Source organism: Arabidopsis lyrata (assembly GCF_000004255.2).
Source record: "Arabidopsis lyrata subsp. lyrata unplaced genomic scaffold ARALYscaffold_7, whole genome shotgun sequence".
In the NCBI taxonomy this organism is placed as follows: Eukaryota; Viridiplantae; Streptophyta; class Magnoliopsida; order Brassicales; family Brassicaceae; genus Arabidopsis; species Arabidopsis lyrata.
This window is the reverse complement of record NW_003302549.1, coordinates 2,190,262-2,205,856: the sequence shown is the minus strand read 5'-3', so window position 1 is coordinate 2,205,856 and position 15,595 is coordinate 2,190,262. Positions and strand designations below refer to the sequence as shown.

The 15,595-nt window shown below is 37.8% G+C and overlaps 5 protein-coding genes across 8 annotated transcripts; 2 read left to right on the top strand and 3 right to left on the bottom strand.

The window, feature by feature from the left end:
* Nucleotides 1-44: 44 nt before the first annotated feature.
* On the top strand, nt 45-4,472 carry LOC9303131 (ATP-dependent DNA helicase Q-like 3). Of its 2 annotated transcripts, XM_021019294.1 has the most exons (19): nt 45-413; nt 520-627; nt 744-751; nt 845-928; nt 1,197-1,337; nt 1,439-1,473; nt 1,553-1,636; nt 1,714-1,802; nt 1,946-2,098; nt 2,178-2,274; nt 2,401-2,404; nt 2,491-2,640; nt 2,731-2,802; nt 2,871-2,936; nt 3,021-3,148; nt 3,227-3,321; nt 3,425-3,543; nt 3,639-3,748; nt 3,849-4,472. In XM_021019294.1, the coding sequence occupies exons 1-19, from the start codon at nt 263-265 to the stop codon at nt 4,294-4,296; spliced, it is 2,142 nt and encodes a 713-aa protein (XP_020874953.1). In that variant the 5' UTR covers nt 45-262; the 3' UTR covers nt 4,297-4,472. The 2 variants fall into 2 exon arrangements, with proteins under 2 accessions (XP_020874953.1, XP_020874954.1); XM_021019295.1 differs by lacking the exon at nt 744-751 and having other exon boundaries at nt 46-413.
* A 166-nt stretch (nt 4,473-4,638) lies between these two features.
* Nucleotides 4,639-6,203, bottom strand: LOC9303130 (ganglioside-induced differentiation-associated protein 2). Its single transcript, XM_021019298.1, has 3 exons — nt 5,696-6,203; nt 5,331-5,595; nt 4,639-5,230 (listed from the first exon to the last, which is right to left on the bottom strand). The coding sequence occupies exons 1-3, from the start codon at nt 5,817-5,819 to the stop codon at nt 5,011-5,013; spliced, it is 609 nt and encodes a 202-aa protein (XP_020874957.1). The 5' UTR covers nt 5,820-6,203; the 3' UTR covers nt 4,639-5,010.
* A 427-nt stretch (nt 6,204-6,630) lies between these two features.
* Nucleotides 6,631-8,939, bottom strand: LOC9305134 (thiol-disulfide oxidoreductase LTO1). The gene is made up of 7 exons (XM_021019297.1): nt 8,785-8,939; nt 8,425-8,710; nt 7,735-7,991; nt 7,513-7,625; nt 7,214-7,361; nt 6,994-7,131; nt 6,631-6,920 (listed from the first exon to the last, which is right to left on the bottom strand). The coding sequence occupies exons 1-7, from the start codon at nt 8,881-8,883 to the stop codon at nt 6,831-6,833; spliced, it is 1,131 nt and encodes a 376-aa protein (XP_020874956.1). The 5' UTR covers nt 8,884-8,939; the 3' UTR covers nt 6,631-6,830.
* A 206-nt stretch (nt 8,940-9,145) lies between these two features.
* LOC9303129 (rhodanese-like domain-containing protein 15, chloroplastic) lies at nt 9,146-10,321 on the top strand. 2 transcript variants are annotated; one of them, XM_002869016.2, is made up of 5 exons: nt 9,146-9,465; nt 9,555-9,754; nt 9,849-9,919; nt 10,016-10,069; nt 10,146-10,321. In XM_002869016.2, exons 1-5 carry the CDS (start codon nt 9,314-9,316, stop codon nt 10,218-10,220), a joined length of 552 nt encoding a protein of 183 aa, XP_002869062.1. In that variant the 5' UTR covers nt 9,146-9,313; the 3' UTR covers nt 10,221-10,321. The 2 variants fall into 2 exon arrangements, with proteins under 2 accessions (XP_002869062.1, XP_020874958.1); XM_021019299.1 differs by having other exon boundaries at nt 9,185-9,465; nt 10,016-10,073.
* Nucleotides 10,322-10,331: 10 nt separating this feature from the next.
* Nucleotides 10,332-14,309, bottom strand: LOC9305133 (serine/threonine-protein kinase STY17). Of its 2 annotated transcripts, XM_002867010.2 has the most exons (14): nt 13,817-14,217; nt 13,417-13,737; nt 13,249-13,303; nt 12,936-13,046; nt 12,717-12,767; nt 12,337-12,509; nt 12,147-12,254; nt 11,850-11,923; nt 11,491-11,666; nt 11,214-11,309; nt 11,061-11,141; nt 10,915-10,968; nt 10,701-10,835; nt 10,332-10,626 (listed from the first exon to the last, which is right to left on the bottom strand). In XM_002867010.2, exons 1-14 carry the CDS (start codon nt 14,020-14,022, stop codon nt 10,555-10,557), a joined length of 1,713 nt encoding a protein of 570 aa, XP_002867056.1. In that variant the 5' UTR covers nt 14,023-14,217; the 3' UTR covers nt 10,332-10,554. The 2 variants fall into 2 exon arrangements, with proteins under 2 accessions (XP_002867056.1, XP_020874955.1); XM_021019296.1 differs by lacking the exon at nt 10,332-10,626 and having other exon boundaries at nt 10,742-10,835; nt 11,061-11,112; nt 13,817-14,309.
* Between the last annotated feature and the right edge of the window lie 1,286 nt (nt 14,310-15,595).

Sequence of the window (15,595 nt, the reverse complement as noted above, 5' to 3'; positions counted from 1 at the left end):
GCATACTCTTTGAGACTTTTTTAGAGTTTGTATTGTGACAAAACTCATTTATTATTGACCGGTTAACTAAATTATGGTTAGGTTGAGATTATTTGGTTTGGTTATCGTCAAACGGCGTCGTTTGTTGTTTTCCCAATTCTTCTTCACTTTCCGCGGCGTCTTGAGGAAGCGTCGACAAATTCTTTGAAATTTCCCCAGAATCAAAATATCGTCTCTACAAATTTGTTAGTTTCGTCGAGACGTTGAATAGGTGACTAGAGATATGAATAAATCGCCGTTGCCGGTGCAGAATGTGCATAGCTCCGATAAGAAGGTTGCCGGAAAAGAAGCATTGGTGAAGCTTTTGAGATGGCATTTCGGTCACGCAGATTTCAGAGGGAAGCAATTGGAGGCTATTCAAGCTGTTGTCTCTGGTAAAGTGGTAACTCATACGAGTTTTTCTCTTATACTCCGGAGAATATTGGAATTTGATTGTTTTTGAATTCTCTTCGCTTCTGTATGTGTGTTTGATGAGATTAGGAAGGGATTGCTTTTGCTTGATGCCTACGGGAGGAGGAAAATCGATTTGTTATCAGATACCTGCATTAGCTAAACCTGGAATCGTCCTTGTTGTGTCTCCTTTGATTGGTAATCTATTTTTTTTTTCTGATTCATTAATGGAGAATCTCTGTTTTTATTGGTCTCTCTAACGATGTGCTTTGTTTCCACTCTCATGCTCTCGTGTTTTTTTTTTAACTTCTCAGCTTTGATGGTAAGTGCCATTGTTCTTTTCTTTTTGTGTTCTTCTCTTTTAAGTTTTTTTTGTTAATGGTTTTTGAAGAAGCGTTTTTTTGTTTCTACTTAGGAAAATCAAGTAATGGCGCTGAAGGAGAAAGGTATTGCTGCTGAGTATCTCTCATCTACCCAAGCTACGCATGTTAAGAACAAGGTGATTTGACTATAGTGTGTTTCTTGGTCTGTGTGACTATATATGCGACCTGACTCTATGCTTTGTCTATTATCTTATCTCTTTCACCAATTCCTTTTCTTAAAATTCTAAATTCATGCCATTTGCTTTGCTATAACATTGATAAATCACTTGGATGATTGTTTCACTTAAGTGTTTTATGTTGATTATTTGATGAGCCCAGTTATCAATTTTTGTTTTTGTTATATTGTTTAATCTCCCTGGATGTGGTTCTTGACTTTGATTTTAGATCCATGAAGACCTTGATTCTGGAAAACCCTCTGTAAGATTGCTGTATGTTACTCCAGAATTGATCGCAACTAAAGGATTTATGTTGAAGCTGAGAAAACTCCATTCCAGAGGTTTGCTAAATCTTATAGCTATAGACGAGGTAAGGCCTTGTAATGCCTATACTAGAGTAACCAGGAAAGCTTAAGGTGTTTAACGTGAATGTTGGCTTTAATTTTCTTGAGTGTTTATTTGATATTTCAGGCACATTGCATCTCATCATGGGGCCACGACTTCAGGTTCATAATTGGTGATTGTGTCAGTATTCTTGTCCATGGGCGCTTACTAAAAAGTCTAACTTGTTTTGTCACATTACAGACCTAGTTATCGTCAACTTTCAACCTTGAGAGATTCTTTGGCAGATGTTCCAGTGTTGGCTCTAACTGCTACTGCTGCTCCCAAGTGAATTTCTATTTCAATGCATTAAGGAAAACGTGTGTAAAATTGTAGATCTTTTTATTAACAGCAATTCTTTGCAGGGTACAAAAGGATGTTATCGACTCATTGAATTTGCAGAATCCTTTGGTCCTCAAGTCTTCTTTCAATCGCCCAAATATCTTCTATGAAGGTTTCCCTTGAGCTATTAGTTTGTGTTATGATATTTTCTCTCTGTAAACTGTTATGAGGTGTTCCAAATATTGTTTTGTTTGAAAATCTTTCAATACTGTTTGATTTCTTTCCTATCATCTAAATAAGTTTTTGTTGGTGCAGTTCGTTACAAAGATCTTTTGGATAATGCTTATACTGATTTGGGAAACTTGCTCAAGTCATGTGGAAATATTTGTGCGATTATCTATTGCCTTGAGCGTACAACCTGTGATGACTTGTCTGTTCATCTTTCCAGTATTGGGATCTCTTCTTCAGGTAAAAATCTGTCCCATCTACCTCTATCTGCTTCAATATTGAGCCACAAGCGCTGACATTTACATCCATATATTTGTAGCCTATCATGCAGGACTCAATAGCAAACTAAGGAGTACTGTTTTAGATGATTGGCTGTCCTCGAAGAAGCAAATTATTGTTGCCACTGTGGCTTTCGGGTATGAATAACTCTGTGAATTACCTTGCATTTGGGTCCTGGATTTATTATGATCATCATCTTTACGTCTTATTATGTTTGGGAGCTCGATGGGGCACGTGGTAAACTTCTAACGGTTTTCCTACAGAATGGTAAACGAAGATTCTCTCTGATGTTGCATCTGTTTAATTTTTTACTTCTGATGTACTGTAGCATGATGAGACTACTGACTTTCTAGGGCATAGATAAGAAGGATGTCAGAATGGTTTGCCATTTTAACATTCCAAAATCAATGGAATCTTTCTATCAAGAGTCTGGTAGAGCAGGTCGGGATCAATTACCTTCAAGAAGTGTATTATACTATGGTGTAGATGACAGAAAGAAAATGGTAACCTTAATCTGGTTATGACAAGTCTTGGCTTCACTACTTTCATTCTACGTGTAAGTTCTATAACTTACTCTACCAACTTTTTGCTAGGAATATCTTCTACGGAATTCGGAGAATAAGAAATCCCCATCCTCTAAGAAGCCTACATCTGACTTTGAACAGGTAAATGCTTTCTTCTTTCTTCTAGCCTCTGTGTATTTTAGTTTAAACTTATTTCTGCATGTATTTAGATTGTGACGTACTGCGAAGGTTCTGGATGCCGAAGAAAAAAGATTCTTGAGAGCTTTGGTGAAGAGGTGTGATTTGTATTTTACTGATTCATGTATCAAATCCTTTATTTTTCTATCAAAGTAAGCTGCGGACTTTCTTGTTGCAAACAGTTTCCTGTGCAGCACTGCAAAAAAACGTGTGATGCATGTAAGTATCCAAATCAAGTTGCTCATTGCTTGGAGGAGCTCATGACCACTGCCTCCCGAAGACACAATTCTTCTCGAATTTTCATCACCAGGTTTTGCTTTTAACCGCATCTAAATGTGCAGTGAGGTATACAGAGTCTAACTGAACTCCATGCTCATTCTTTTGCAAGCTCGAACAATAAGACCAATGAGGGACAATACTCTGAGTTCTGGAATCGTAATGAAGATGGAAGCAATTCCGATGAGGAAATATCAGATTCAGATGGTAACTCACTTTACTGATTTTTACTTGCATGCATGTCCAATCTTTTTGAATAAACTTCTAGTAGCTTTATCTCTAACTCACACGTTGAATCATCTACACCCAGATGCCACTGAGGCTGCCAAGAGCCTAGCAGGACCTAAACTATCGAAAAAGTTGGGACTAGACGAGAAATTGGTTTTACTGGAGCAAGCTGAGGAAAAGTACTATGAAAGGAACAAACAGGTTTGGTAACAAATTCACTTTATCTTCTTTAGAAACAAAAAGTTAAAATCATTCTTCCAGTTTAACTTAGCAAAACGTATTCGAACTGTTTGCAGGTCAAAAAGTCCGAGAAGAATGCAATATCTGAAGCACTAAGGGATTCGAGCAAGCAGAGACTCTTGGATGCGTTGACACGAGTACTTCAGCTGCTCGCCAGTGTAGAGGAGTAAAAATCTCTAACATCTTCATAAGTCTACTTTAGTTTACGAAGGTTATGGGTCTCTCTCTTATATCATTGATTGGAACCCAAAATTAATATTTTGCAGGATTGATTCCCAGAAAGGATCTGAGTTTCTTGAAAATGAGTGCTATAGAAAATATAGCAAAGCAGGAAAAACGTTTTACTACTCTCAGATAGCGAGTACTGTGAGATGGCTAGGAACTGCAAGCAGAGATGAGCTAATGACCCGACTTAGCTCAGTGGTTAGTTTGGCTAGAGAACAAGAGCCATTAGAAGAGCCGTTGCTGGTGACTGAACCAGCAGAGAACACAGAAGAAGAAAATGATGGTAACACTAACACGGTCGAGTCATGGGTGGATGAACCGACACAGGAGCTAGTGGTGAGTCCGATCCTTTCGCCTATAAGGCTTCCACAAGTTCCATCATTCTCAGAGTTTGTTAACCGGAGAAAGATGAAACAAAACAGATCGATAGATAAATCTTCTGAAGGATTTGATGACAAGAAACCGTCAAAGATAATGAAGCTTCAATAAAAAATGTAGCTGTTAACCCCCTCATGATATTGTTTACTAGCCAAAAACGTTTTTTTTTCCAATTTCTTTTGTAGTTTAGCTTTAGCATTGGCCCATTTGTCTGTTAAAGTCGTAACATACACAATACTTAGTGTTCCACCTGATTGAATAGACTTACTGATGGTAAACAAGTTAAACCGATGTAAAAACCAAATTAATTTTTGTGTGAAAGTGGTTTAAATCCCAAACACTAAATTTTATATATTAAACCGACAAGTCACTCTAATTTGAGGGATAGAACTTGATATTTGCAGCTGTAAATTTAACATAGCTTTTTTTTTCCTTTTATAATGTTCCCCTTAATCATCTTACAAAAGGACTTATTATTATATTCACATATGACATTTCCCATATACATTTTCCAGACTAAACTCACAACCACCAGGTCCACCACCACTAAAGAAAAAAAAATCTACAAATCTTATGATTAAAAAAACTAATTAAGACAAAAAAAAATATTTAAGAAAAAATCTAAAGATTCTCCTCCTTTCCCTTATCCAAACGCCAACTGCTTTCTTTTTTTTTCCATAAAAAACGCTCACGTTTCAAAAAGCACACCTACTGTATTTGCAATCTTTTTCATATATTATTAATCGTATATTATATGATTATATGGTTTATAAGATACGATCCGATATCATTCTGTAGTGGGTGGTGGAGTTTTAGCCTTTTACGCTATGAGATACACCTCATGGAGAAACTTGAGACTGATGAATCCACGGTGGCTCCGGCGAAAACCCTAGCGTGGTCGCTCTCTTGACCGTAATCCATCATCGGACGATACTCCAAATCATCATCGTGATCGTACACAAACTCCGGCATCTCTATCTCGTTCCTCCTCACATGTTCCCACAGATAATCAACTCTGCTTATGTACCTCAGCTTCCCGTACAACCTACCGTAGCCAATCACCACACCAATTAAATTAATCAACGTTTAAGAAAAGTCGTTGACCAGAAAATTAAAAAAAAAAAACGCGGCGGTTAGTTACTCACCCGCCGGAGAAGAGAAATCGGCCGCAAGTGGCGAGGAAGAGACGTGATTGAAGACCTGGATGCAGAAAGTAAACCTCCTGGAGATTGTCTCTGACGTTGACAGGAATCGCGTCGTAGATCGCTCTAAGAGCTGAGATTCCGGGGAAATTCTCGCTCCTCTGTACACCGGTGTGGACGTAAAGTACGGCGAATGGTTTTCTACCTAATCGAGGAAAGATCTTCTCCTCTAGATACTTCTTTAACACATCCAGTGACAGAAATCGAGCTGATTTCAGAAAAAAAAAAAAAAAAAAAAAAAACTCAAATTAGATTCCAACTCAATATAGAAAAAAAAAAAAAAGCAGATCCGATTGTTATATAAGTACCTGGGAAGAATTTGCCGATAATACGAAGGATCTTACGGCCACGTTTGTCTCTGCCATGGATCTTGAAGATCTCAAGCTTCTCGATAAGCTGCTCTTGTTCGATCTCCGAAATCTGAGAACTCATCGTTTCTCTATCTCTTGTTTCGACGGTGAAATTCACAGTTGAATTATAGAAGAAGAAGAAGGGAACAACAAATGAGGCGAGTGAAGACGATGATAATCATTTTAAAAAGGGAAAGACAAAAAAGGAAAATACTAGTGTATTAATTGGAGGGTAATGGGAGAAACGACGGGCTCTTACGAATATTCTATAGCATCTTCCTTTTTAACATCATCTTCCTCAGTCCTCACCTCTTTGTGGGTCCTACATTCCAATAACTATTACCCTTTTTGCCCTCTCTTTCCATCTTTCGTTGTTAAGCAAACTAATCTGGTCCATCCGTTTTTGCTACATCTAACGGCTACTGCCTTTTTTGACTCTTTTCCCGCCCACGCTCTTAACTCTTAAGCGTTACGTCTCATCACATGATTCATGTATGTATGGATAAGATAATCGTTATTTTGGATCATCTGGTGTTGAGCAAAACTAATCTTACCTTATAATAATAATTAAAAAGGATTATAAAAGATCTCGATGTTCATATCCAATTGAATCTTAAAAAACTTTATCTAGTGCATATCAAACGGATAATAGAGGCGATATTTCTGGATCATTATGACAATAGAAAAATACCCAGGAGGCACATGCATAGAAAGGTATTCAAATGAGCACCAAATCTTGGAGGGCTCATAAACATATACTAATTCTCTACGTTTCCCATCTATGCTATCTCTACACGCATATATCATATACAAAATACATACAAGTGTGACTCTTATACTTTCACACCATACTGCAGATTCTCGAATTAATAGTAAACCTAACATGTTTTGGAAATTGGAACCTATGAATCTTTCAATGATAAAATAGTGATGCTCAGGTGTAGTAGGCTAAGAGATATACATGAAGTAATGACCTCCTATGGCAACAATAAGTACTTTAATCACTTGCATTACTATGGAATACCCTATATTTACGGATCAAGCAAAGAACATTTAAGGATTCACCTTAATATTTTCTGCAACAATACAATATTTACTGAAGTTGATTGGCCGCATTTGCCTGATCAAGGCTGAATCCAGACATCTCTGCTAGTTCAGCAAGTTCTATTTCTCCGCTTAAGACCTAAATTATAAAAGAGGTGAAATAGGAACTGACATGTGATGAAATGTACAAGGGATTCTGAGTATTTACTCACCTGATCATTTATTATCCATGTTGGGAATCCTTCGATCCCAGCATCTGCACATGCCTTGAGTATCTTAGTTCCTTTCTTATATCCATCAGGAAAACATTCCACGTAGTTTAATTGTTTTGCCGCTTCTCTTCCAAACATCTATAGATGGAGGGAACTTACATGAATATAATAAACCCATGAAACTGATTCCTGGCAAACCGATGATGAATGAACTAACTACCTCTTTTTGCTCTAAGCAGTGAGAACACCAGAATGCCCCATACATTTTAGCTCCAATGGAGTTTAGATGTTTCGCTAAAGCAATAGCATAAGGGCTCGATGTTGAACTGATCTCTGTTCTAAAATATGGCAGTTCAATGTCACCAGAGCTGGAAGGAGTGAAACAAAAAACGATCGGGATTAAAAAGTGACCACCTGATAAGACTCGTTCATCTTTCGGTAGCTATTGGTTCACTGGTTAGTTACAAAGGACTAAAATTTCCATCGGACTCCCCAAAGAAAACTATGAACTTAGATTACCGTGAAGGGATTGGTTGAGCAGTACTGTAAGAAGCAGTCAAGGATGCAACTACTATGATTGCTAAGCATATCTGCAATCCAACAACTTGCTGTATTTCTTGCAACTTCACATCCTACCACATGCATGGAGCACATTAACATAATCCGAAGTTTAGAAGTTATCTTGAGTCAAAAAAAAAAAAAAAAAAACGAAATGAAAAAGAAATGGAAATAAAGGGATACCTTTACAGAGAGGAAAAATAGACTAAATGATAAGAAAGCAGACACCAGACAATACAGGCATGATGATCCTGAGAGTTTTGTGCTAAGGATATACAGGAAATATGCACTAGCAGATGCCATTGCAGTCGTGATCCCAAATAACGCGAAACGCCCATTGGTCTTACTGATTCCGAAAGGAAGATTCCCTTCCCCAAGCTCTGCGCTTAGAGCGGTTACTAAGCCATACATAACAAATCCAATCACTGGGAGAGGAACACCTGGCAAAATGTCAAAAGGATTTTCATTGAATTTTCTTTCAAACTCATTATACCTGCAATGCAATGTTGGTGAATTCCATTCAATACCGGAGCATAGGACAAAGAACAAAGAAAAAGCACTTCATACTGCAAAACATAGAGTGGAGAGAAGCATGCTATTCAACTTTAACAGTTCTATGCATATTGAAGTACCAAAGAGATTCACAGAGATTATCACATGATCATGCCTACTATAAAAGAGAGGACAACTAAATTACACAAATATTTCCAGGTTTAGTCATTACAAAGGAAACATACAAAACACACACACAAAATTACTGGAACTATAGATTCAAGACTGCCTAAATTCATACAATCTCGAACGTCTATTGCAAAATCCAAACCTGAACTACGTAAATCAAACGCTATAATCAATAAAGCGATGGATAATTACCGAAAACGACAGCATAATCGCTGTTCAGGACATCTCCGCAAGTGCCACCACCAATCGGGCAAAACGCATCAGAGCCAGTAACCTTGAGGTAAGTCAAATACGCAGTGTCTAACATCCCAATACCACCGATTCCGGTGTACCAGTTGTATGTCGAACTGTCACTAGTAGATACTTCACTTGTAGACGACGATGAGGAGGAAGACAGCGACGGCGCCGAATCCTCACCATTTTCCGGGTCAGATGAAGAACATTTGATCGAAATCGAAGGAAATCTCCGATCAGAGACCTAATTCAGAACATCTGACTTCAGATGACCGATCACACTACCATCACTGAAGAAAACACATGACTAGAATTTACCTCGAATCGTCTCCGATAAAAAGTTACCGACGGAGGAGAAACCTCGCGGAAGCCGAAATGAAACTGACAAGATGACACAGAAACAAACCTCGCCATCATCGTCGTCGAAGAATCGCTATTCCACCATTGTTAACTTCATCTTCTCTCCTCCGCTTCCACTATCTCAGCCACTTGTTTCAATATTGGGCCTTTTAGGCCCAAATACGATAATTTGGAACCATAACTAGTCAGTCAAGATTGGGCCTTATTACGGTCTTCTTATCCGTCCGAGTCAGCAAGTTATCCTCTTCAACACGACTCACGAGGCACCGAGTTGGACTTATCATGATTCATTATCATCTACGCATAGAATACATTTTGGAGTCGACATTGGTACATAATTGAATTTATCCGTAGAAATGATAGAGACTCGAAAATCGGACATAAAACTTGCTGACGTGACACCCATACCTTTTGTGTCTGTATGTATTATATAAACGCTAGAGAAGAGTATCGAAGTAGCATCAAAGCATTCTAAAAGAAGAAGAAAATGGAAACTACTGCCTTTAACACAACATCAAGAATTGGAAGCTGGTCATCAGCTATTTCTCGACCTCTACAAACATGTGGATCTTTCAAGTGCCAATTACCAACACGAAGAGGTGTTATTGTAGCTCATCTTCGAAACTCAAACTTCCGATGGTGAGCAACCAACGACCAGAATCTCTTTCTCTATCTGATTTTGGATTATGAATAAACTATTCAATATGAGTAATAACTTCTTGTTCAAGGAGGAAAGCAGCAACAACAACAAGCAGAGGGAATGTTTCAACAGAGGCAGTTAAAATTCCTACGTCAGTACCAGTAAGAGTGGCGCGTGAGCTAGCTCAAGCAGGATACCGGTATCTCGACGTTAGGACACCAGACGAATTCAGCATCGGACATCCAACTAGAGCCATCAACGTACCTTACATGTACAGAGTCGGATCAGGTTTTCATCACCGACCTTTAGGTTCCGCTCTCTTTTGAGAAAGAGTTAAAAATGAAAAAAACTTTAAACTAACACCATGCCAAAAACATTGCAGGAATGGTTAAGAACCCTAGTTTTCTAAGGCAGGTCTCGTCCCACTTCAGGAAACACGACGAAATCATCATCGTAAGTTTCAGTTTTGACATTCAGAGACTAAACCACTATGAAAACAATCCCCTGTTTTACAAAATCTTTGAGGCGCACAACTAACTACTTTTGCAGGGTTGTGAGAGCGGTCAAATGTCATTCATGGCCTCAACTGATCTACTCACTGCTGTAAGTGATATCACTTCAATTTATATAGCGGTTATCTGGTTTAGGACAATCGGGTTTAATGCTACCACATATACAGGGCTTCACAGCGATCACAGACATTGCTGGAGGATACGTCGCTTGGACAGAGAATGAGCTGCCGGTAGAAGAGTGAAAACAAACATGACCGTATCACCTCCTGTAATTATCAATAAATTATGTAGATGTCCTCAATGCAAGTGTTTATGTGTCGTTTACGACCAGTTCATATGATTACTTGCTTCAGTTAACAAAGAATATCGTAGCCGCTCTTAAGAATGGCTTTCACTTTATTGAGTTGCAATGCAATTCAATCTCTGCAGCGATCATTGTATCAAAAGGAGATTGTTTAAACAAAATTATACATGGACAAAAAGAGTGAGGCTCTAAGAAACTGTACAACGAAAAACGAGAAGTGAGTAGAGCTCTATCAAACTGATCAAACAAAAGTTTCAGCGCACCCGTGAGTGTCAACGATGGCCTTTTTTTAGGTCTGAAAAGTAACCACCATGTTTATCCTTGTGGCGCTCATCATCTCCAACCTGGTGGTTTCACAACATATTATTTGCTAAGAATCGTGTTGGTCAGAGAGATACAATGATAAAGCAATAATTACCTCGCGGATCAGTTGGTTAAGCATTTCTATGATTTCTGCAAAATTGGGTCTTTGAGCTGGGTCTTGCTGCCAGCATTTCTCAAGAAGTTCAGTCAGTTTTGGATGTGTTTCCTTTGGAATTTTTGGTCTAAGTCCCTGTAAAATAATTAAAAGCCATTGTGTTGAAGGCCTCTCAACAAAGCACGCGAGAAATAACTAATTAAGCACATGATACCTTTTGGACAACGCCAACAGCAGCTTGCAGTGGAGTCAAGTAAGAATATGGGAGCTGTTTTCATTCATTACACACCAGAGAGAACAAAATAGTGTTATACACATGAAATAACTGAAGACATCTACACAGGAGACTAGAAGTCTTACTTCCCCAGTCAAAAGTTCCCACAGCACAATCGCGTAGCTGAAGACATCCGCCCTGTGATCATAAGGTTTGTGCTCAATGACCTGAGTTCACAGAGTCTTGTGTCAAAAGCATGGAAAGCAAAAAAAAAAGAACAAGACAAAGAAGTAAAATACCTCTGGAGCCATCCATCGGTATGTCCCTGTTTCAGCTGTCATGACCCCCGACTCAGTCTGCACTCTGGCAACCCCAAAATCGGCAACCTTGACAACCTGTTCAAAATTATTAGAAACTAAAGACATGTACCTCTGTTCTTGTAAAGAAATTCGTGACTGAAAGAGGAAAATAAGTTTTTGTAGAATTTTAAAGGTTTACAAGCTGAAAAGACAACATAAACTGAGACCAAATAATGTTCAAAGACTACATGATCAGTGGCCAAAGATTGAGGCTTACTTCATGTTCGTCCATAAGAAGATTAGCAGTCTTAAGGTCTCTATGAATAATATTGTTTTGATGCAGATAATTCATTCCTTTCGAGACGTCAAGTGCCACTTTGAGCAAAGATTGAATTTTAAAAACGCCTTTGTGTTTGTGAAGGAAGTCATAAATGCTCCCCCGAGTCATGAACTCTGATACAAAAGGATCAAATCATCCGACCATGAATACATATAAAAGTCAAAACTAAACAATAATCTATAGAACCTCAATGTCCTGCTTAAACAACTTTCTCACCATGCATGATGATACAGAACCAACAGAAAAAACGATCTAAATGGAACTAGTCTCCTATTGAGAATCTACTGACAACTTACCAGTCACAATGCAGAGGTTTGGTGATCGTGTACATGCACCAATAAACTGGACAACATTTTTATGCCGAACTTTCCTACATATAGGAAAGTATCACTGTATCAGTAAATACCGTCACACTGAGAAAATTAGTGCATGTCTCTGAATATTAACTTTTTTTTAATGGACATTTAGGTGTAAGCAAATGAGCGAAACTCATGCATGTTTCTATATACAGACCATGGAATGGAATTTTCGGGGAATCATTAGAATAAAAATACTTGAGAGTATGAGTGGCAATAAGAATCAATGCAGCACACCTCATTATATACACTTCCTGAGAAAACTCTCGTAGCATTTCCGCATTTACACGCTCAGGCTTGAGAATTTTGATAGCTACTTCCTGACTACAATAGGTTCCTCTAAATCTGCATAGCCATCAAGAATATATATCTGTTAACTTCCTAACATTGTATTAGAAAAACAAGATTTTTGCATTTGAAAACTCACAGTTCCCCGTATGATCCACATGCCACCTTTTTTTCAATTTTGAGCTGTTTCATGTCAATTTCCCACTCATCAGTTCCATCCGTAGGTATTTCAACACATGCAGGTAGCAGTTCGTTGGTTGATTTGTCATGCTCGAAGAAAGTGATAGATTTCTGTTTTGAACAAGGTTGATCCTGCAGAGCAGCCAGTGTGGAATATGGAGACATGACAACTATCAAAATTGATTCAAGACATAGCAACAAAACATCAGTCCAGCACCGCATTAAGTTTTGGATCGAGCTAATGCTAAAGCACTGCTTACATTTTCAGAATTCAAATTACGAATGCGGCATGGAGAAAACTATAAGGAATGCTCATGACAATAGAATAATAAAAGATACCTTAAGCTTCCTTATCTCCTTCGTCAATGCATCTTTTAAACCTTCTGTTTCCTGTATTTCAAAAGTGTATATAAGTTTTTCAACCAGTTTAGTGATGACAGGGACAGAAAGTTCATCAATGGTCAGTATCTTTCAAAGTCATTTATTTAATCCATCAGTCACAAGTAACATGATGGTTCTGAAAGATGTTGTGATATATACAGAAAACTGAAACTATACCTCCTGCGACCAACCATCAACAACGAATACATCCAAAGAGAAACCATCCGCGGTAGAGAAAGCATGAGCCTCTTGAATATTCAATCCAAGTTCACCAAGCATGGAAGTTAACTGCAACAAACAAACAAAAAAACCGTTACTCGGTCAGATAATGGCTCAATGGAAACAGAACCACCCACTCTCTACATGACTGTATCTAATGGATCGTAGAAAGGGAATCCTAAACATCACTCTACAGCGATTGTTAAAGAAGACAAAGTCACATGTTTTCATAATCAGAGCTGAAATGAAAGAAACAATAAAATTCACCAACCTGACTAAGGAGTTTGGGCCTGTCTATTGTAGAAAAGGTGATTTCGTGCATCGGTCTATAAGATAGGTAACAAAGGATAAATATCACCACACACACATGGTTGTACAAAGTATTCCTCTTCAATAATAAGCAGAGAATAAGACTAGAGCAAATACAAATGTAACTCACCGAGAATTAGGCAAGTGTGCATTGACAGCACTATCATCGTCTTGAGCATGATCTTTGAAGGCTTGAGTAAGAGCCTCGAAATTCGGAGAAGAACCAAAAGTTGGAGGTGCAAGAGCCCTCGAGTTATAAGAGCTTTGAGCATCTTCCTTGACCGCAGGATCTGAAGGATCAACGTCACCAGAATTTCCATTCAATGTGGGAGAAACCTGAACACAACGAACTTCGAAAACAGGTCTAGTAGAGGGATCTTCAGCCAATTTCAACAATCTCTGATGAGTAAGAACATCTTCTGCTCTCTCAACATTCACATCCAAAGCATATCTATAAGAAGCAATATAAAAGTAAAAACAAAGAAACTACAAAAATCCATTTATTGTCATAGCTAGGATTGAAAATATACCTGGCAGGAAGACGATTGAAGTGAAGCCAGAGGTGATCATCAAAACCAGGGAAATTAGCTTCTTCGTAATTGGATTCCTGGATTCGTTGAAGAACTTCACCGTACACCTCAAGTTTCATACGATGCTGTCTAGGGCTTTCTTTCGTTATCGAAGCTACCACGGCTCTGCTTCCGCAACTCTCCTCCGTCTCTTCTTTGATCGCCATCGGAAAACAGCAGATCAGAATTGAAACACTCAAGTAAACAAAACCAAAAAAATTCAACAGTAGGAGTGATCTCTTCTTCGATCCTAAATCACGAAAAAGGAGAATGATCCAAGATTCAAGTAAAGGAGAAAAGATTAGAAATCGGAGAGAAGAGAGAAGAGAGAAGGTTGTGTTTGGGTTGAAAAAGCCAGGGAGGACATGAACGTTTCGTTGTGTAACACGTAGGGCTTGTCCACGTCATTATGTAGGGTCCATATCAGTGTGGGTCACGAGAATACTCTTATTTTTTTTAATTATTATAATCTTTTAATGGATAATGGACAGTTTTGCTTTTTTGGCTTCGAGATAAAAAATGTATGGTGCTTCTCATGTTTATGAAGCAAAAAAAAGAAATGGAGATGATGGTGGATGGTGATGCCTTTTTATTTTATTTTTTTTATGCTTTGCTACTTATGATACAAATATGATGACATATTTATGGACATGTTTTTCTTTTTATTTCACTATTTTCTGTATAACTTTTTTCCGGCTTTCTATAAGTTTATAACTGGTAAATTACATAAAAGTTGATCTTGTTACAATTTACAACACGGGAGTTCCGAATTTTTTATTTATTTTCCTACACAAGAAAGAAAAATAACCCATAGAAAACCATTAGCAATACGTACGTACTTCAGTCCTAACGCAACAGATCATATTTGTTGGGCCTTGTGGCCCAAATTTGCTTGGTGTGGCTACAAGTTACTGTATGTTACAAACTTTGAAACAAGTAAATAAAGTGGCAACGTTCGCAAAGTTAAAGACAAACTGAAAATGGCGACAACAATATCCATTGAACCATATCCCATATCCCATATCAGGTTCGGTAATTAAAATCATGAAATCTATATAAATAAAATTTATCTGAAATTTTAAAAAATGAATTTTATCTTTTTGTCAAGAAAAAAACAAGAAGAGGGGAATATTATACAGCTGTGAAAGGAAAGCGTGATGACGTGGCGGAAACCAATCAAGTACCAATGATTGGTCACTACTGCCTTCTCTTCTTCCAGATACTATACATTCCCTTCCACCGGTTCATGCTGACGTTGCTTTTGCGTCTACGAAGCCCTTCTCATAAATTTTAACTAACTAACCAAACAATTTTAACCCGTGACAAAAAAAAAAAAAAAATTTTTAATCCTATTTGATCTTTAATTTCTCCAATATGAATTCATGCAACATACTATCTTGTCGAGAAAAATTGGCGTATGAAAGTTTTAATCAAATAAATACCAATACGAAACCTCAACACAAATAAATTAAATAACTATCTTGAGAAATGAATTGATGACCATAAGATGCTGCGGTTAAGGTCAAGGTCCATTTATATAATAATACTATAATACCAACCAGAAGAGGACACGTGTAGGAAAAAGATAAGCCTGTTGCAACGTCGGGTACGCTAAAACCACCTGAGACGCGTTTTTGGTTGGTTTATCAATCAAATTCCAGACAATCCTAACAATTAATTAATAACGAAAACCATATGTGACAATGTTACATTATATCTTAATTAGCCACAATAAATGAT

Coding starts and splice junctions, on each gene's coding strand:
- LOC9303131 (XM_021019294.1), top strand. CDS start 263: ATGAATAAATCGCCGTTGCCGGTGCAGAATGTGCATAGCTCCGATAAG. Junction 1,338..1,438: donor ATCTTATAGCTATAGACGAG/GTAAGGCCTTGT, acceptor TTGATATTTCAG/GCACATTGCATCTCATCATG. Junction 3,749..3,848: donor CTGCTCGCCAGTGTAGAGGA/GTAAAAATCTCT, acceptor AATATTTTGCAG/GATTGATTCCCAGAAAGGAT.
- LOC9303130 (XM_021019298.1), bottom strand. CDS start 5,819: ATGAGTTCTCAGATTTCGGAGATCGAACAAGAGCAGCTTATCGAGAAG. Junction 5,596..5,695: donor TATCGGCAAATTCTTCCCAG/GTACTTATATAA, acceptor TTCTGAAATCAG/CTCGATTTCTGTCACTGGAT. Junction 5,231..5,330: donor CGATTTCTCTTCTCCGGCGG/GTGAGTAACTAA, acceptor TGGCTACGGTAG/GTTGTACGGGAAGCTGAGGT.
- LOC9305134 (XM_021019297.1), bottom strand. CDS start 8,883: ATGATGGCGAGGTTTGTTTCTGTGTCATCTTGTCAGTTTCATTTCGGC. Junction 7,626..7,734: donor TATTTTTCCTCTCTGTAAAG/GTATCCCTTTAT, acceptor TGCATGTGGTAG/GATGTGAAGTTGCAAGAAAT. Junction 7,132..7,213: donor ACTGCTTAGAGCAAAAAGAG/GTAGTTAGTTCA, acceptor CTCCATCTATAG/ATGTTTGGAAGAGAAGCGGC.
- LOC9303129 (XM_002869016.2), top strand. CDS start 9,314: ATGGAAACTACTGCCTTTAACACAACATCAAGAATTGGAAGCTGGTCA. Junction 9,755..9,848: donor CATGTACAGAGTCGGATCAG/GTTTTCATCACC, acceptor AAAACATTGCAG/GAATGGTTAAGAACCCTAGT. Junction 10,070..10,145: donor CAACTGATCTACTCACTGCT/GTAAGTGATATC, acceptor CCACATATACAG/GGCTTCACAGCGATCACAGA.
- LOC9305133 (XM_002867010.2), bottom strand. CDS start 14,022: ATGGCGATCAAAGAAGAGACGGAGGAGAGTTGCGGAAGCAGAGCCGTG. Junction 13,304..13,416: donor GCACACTTGCCTAATTCTCG/GTGAGTTACATT, acceptor CCTATCTTATAG/ACCGATGCACGAAATCACCT. Junction 11,667..11,849: donor AAACCTCTGCATTGTGACTG/GTAAGTTGTCAG, acceptor CTTTTGTATCAG/AGTTCATGACTCGGGGGAGC.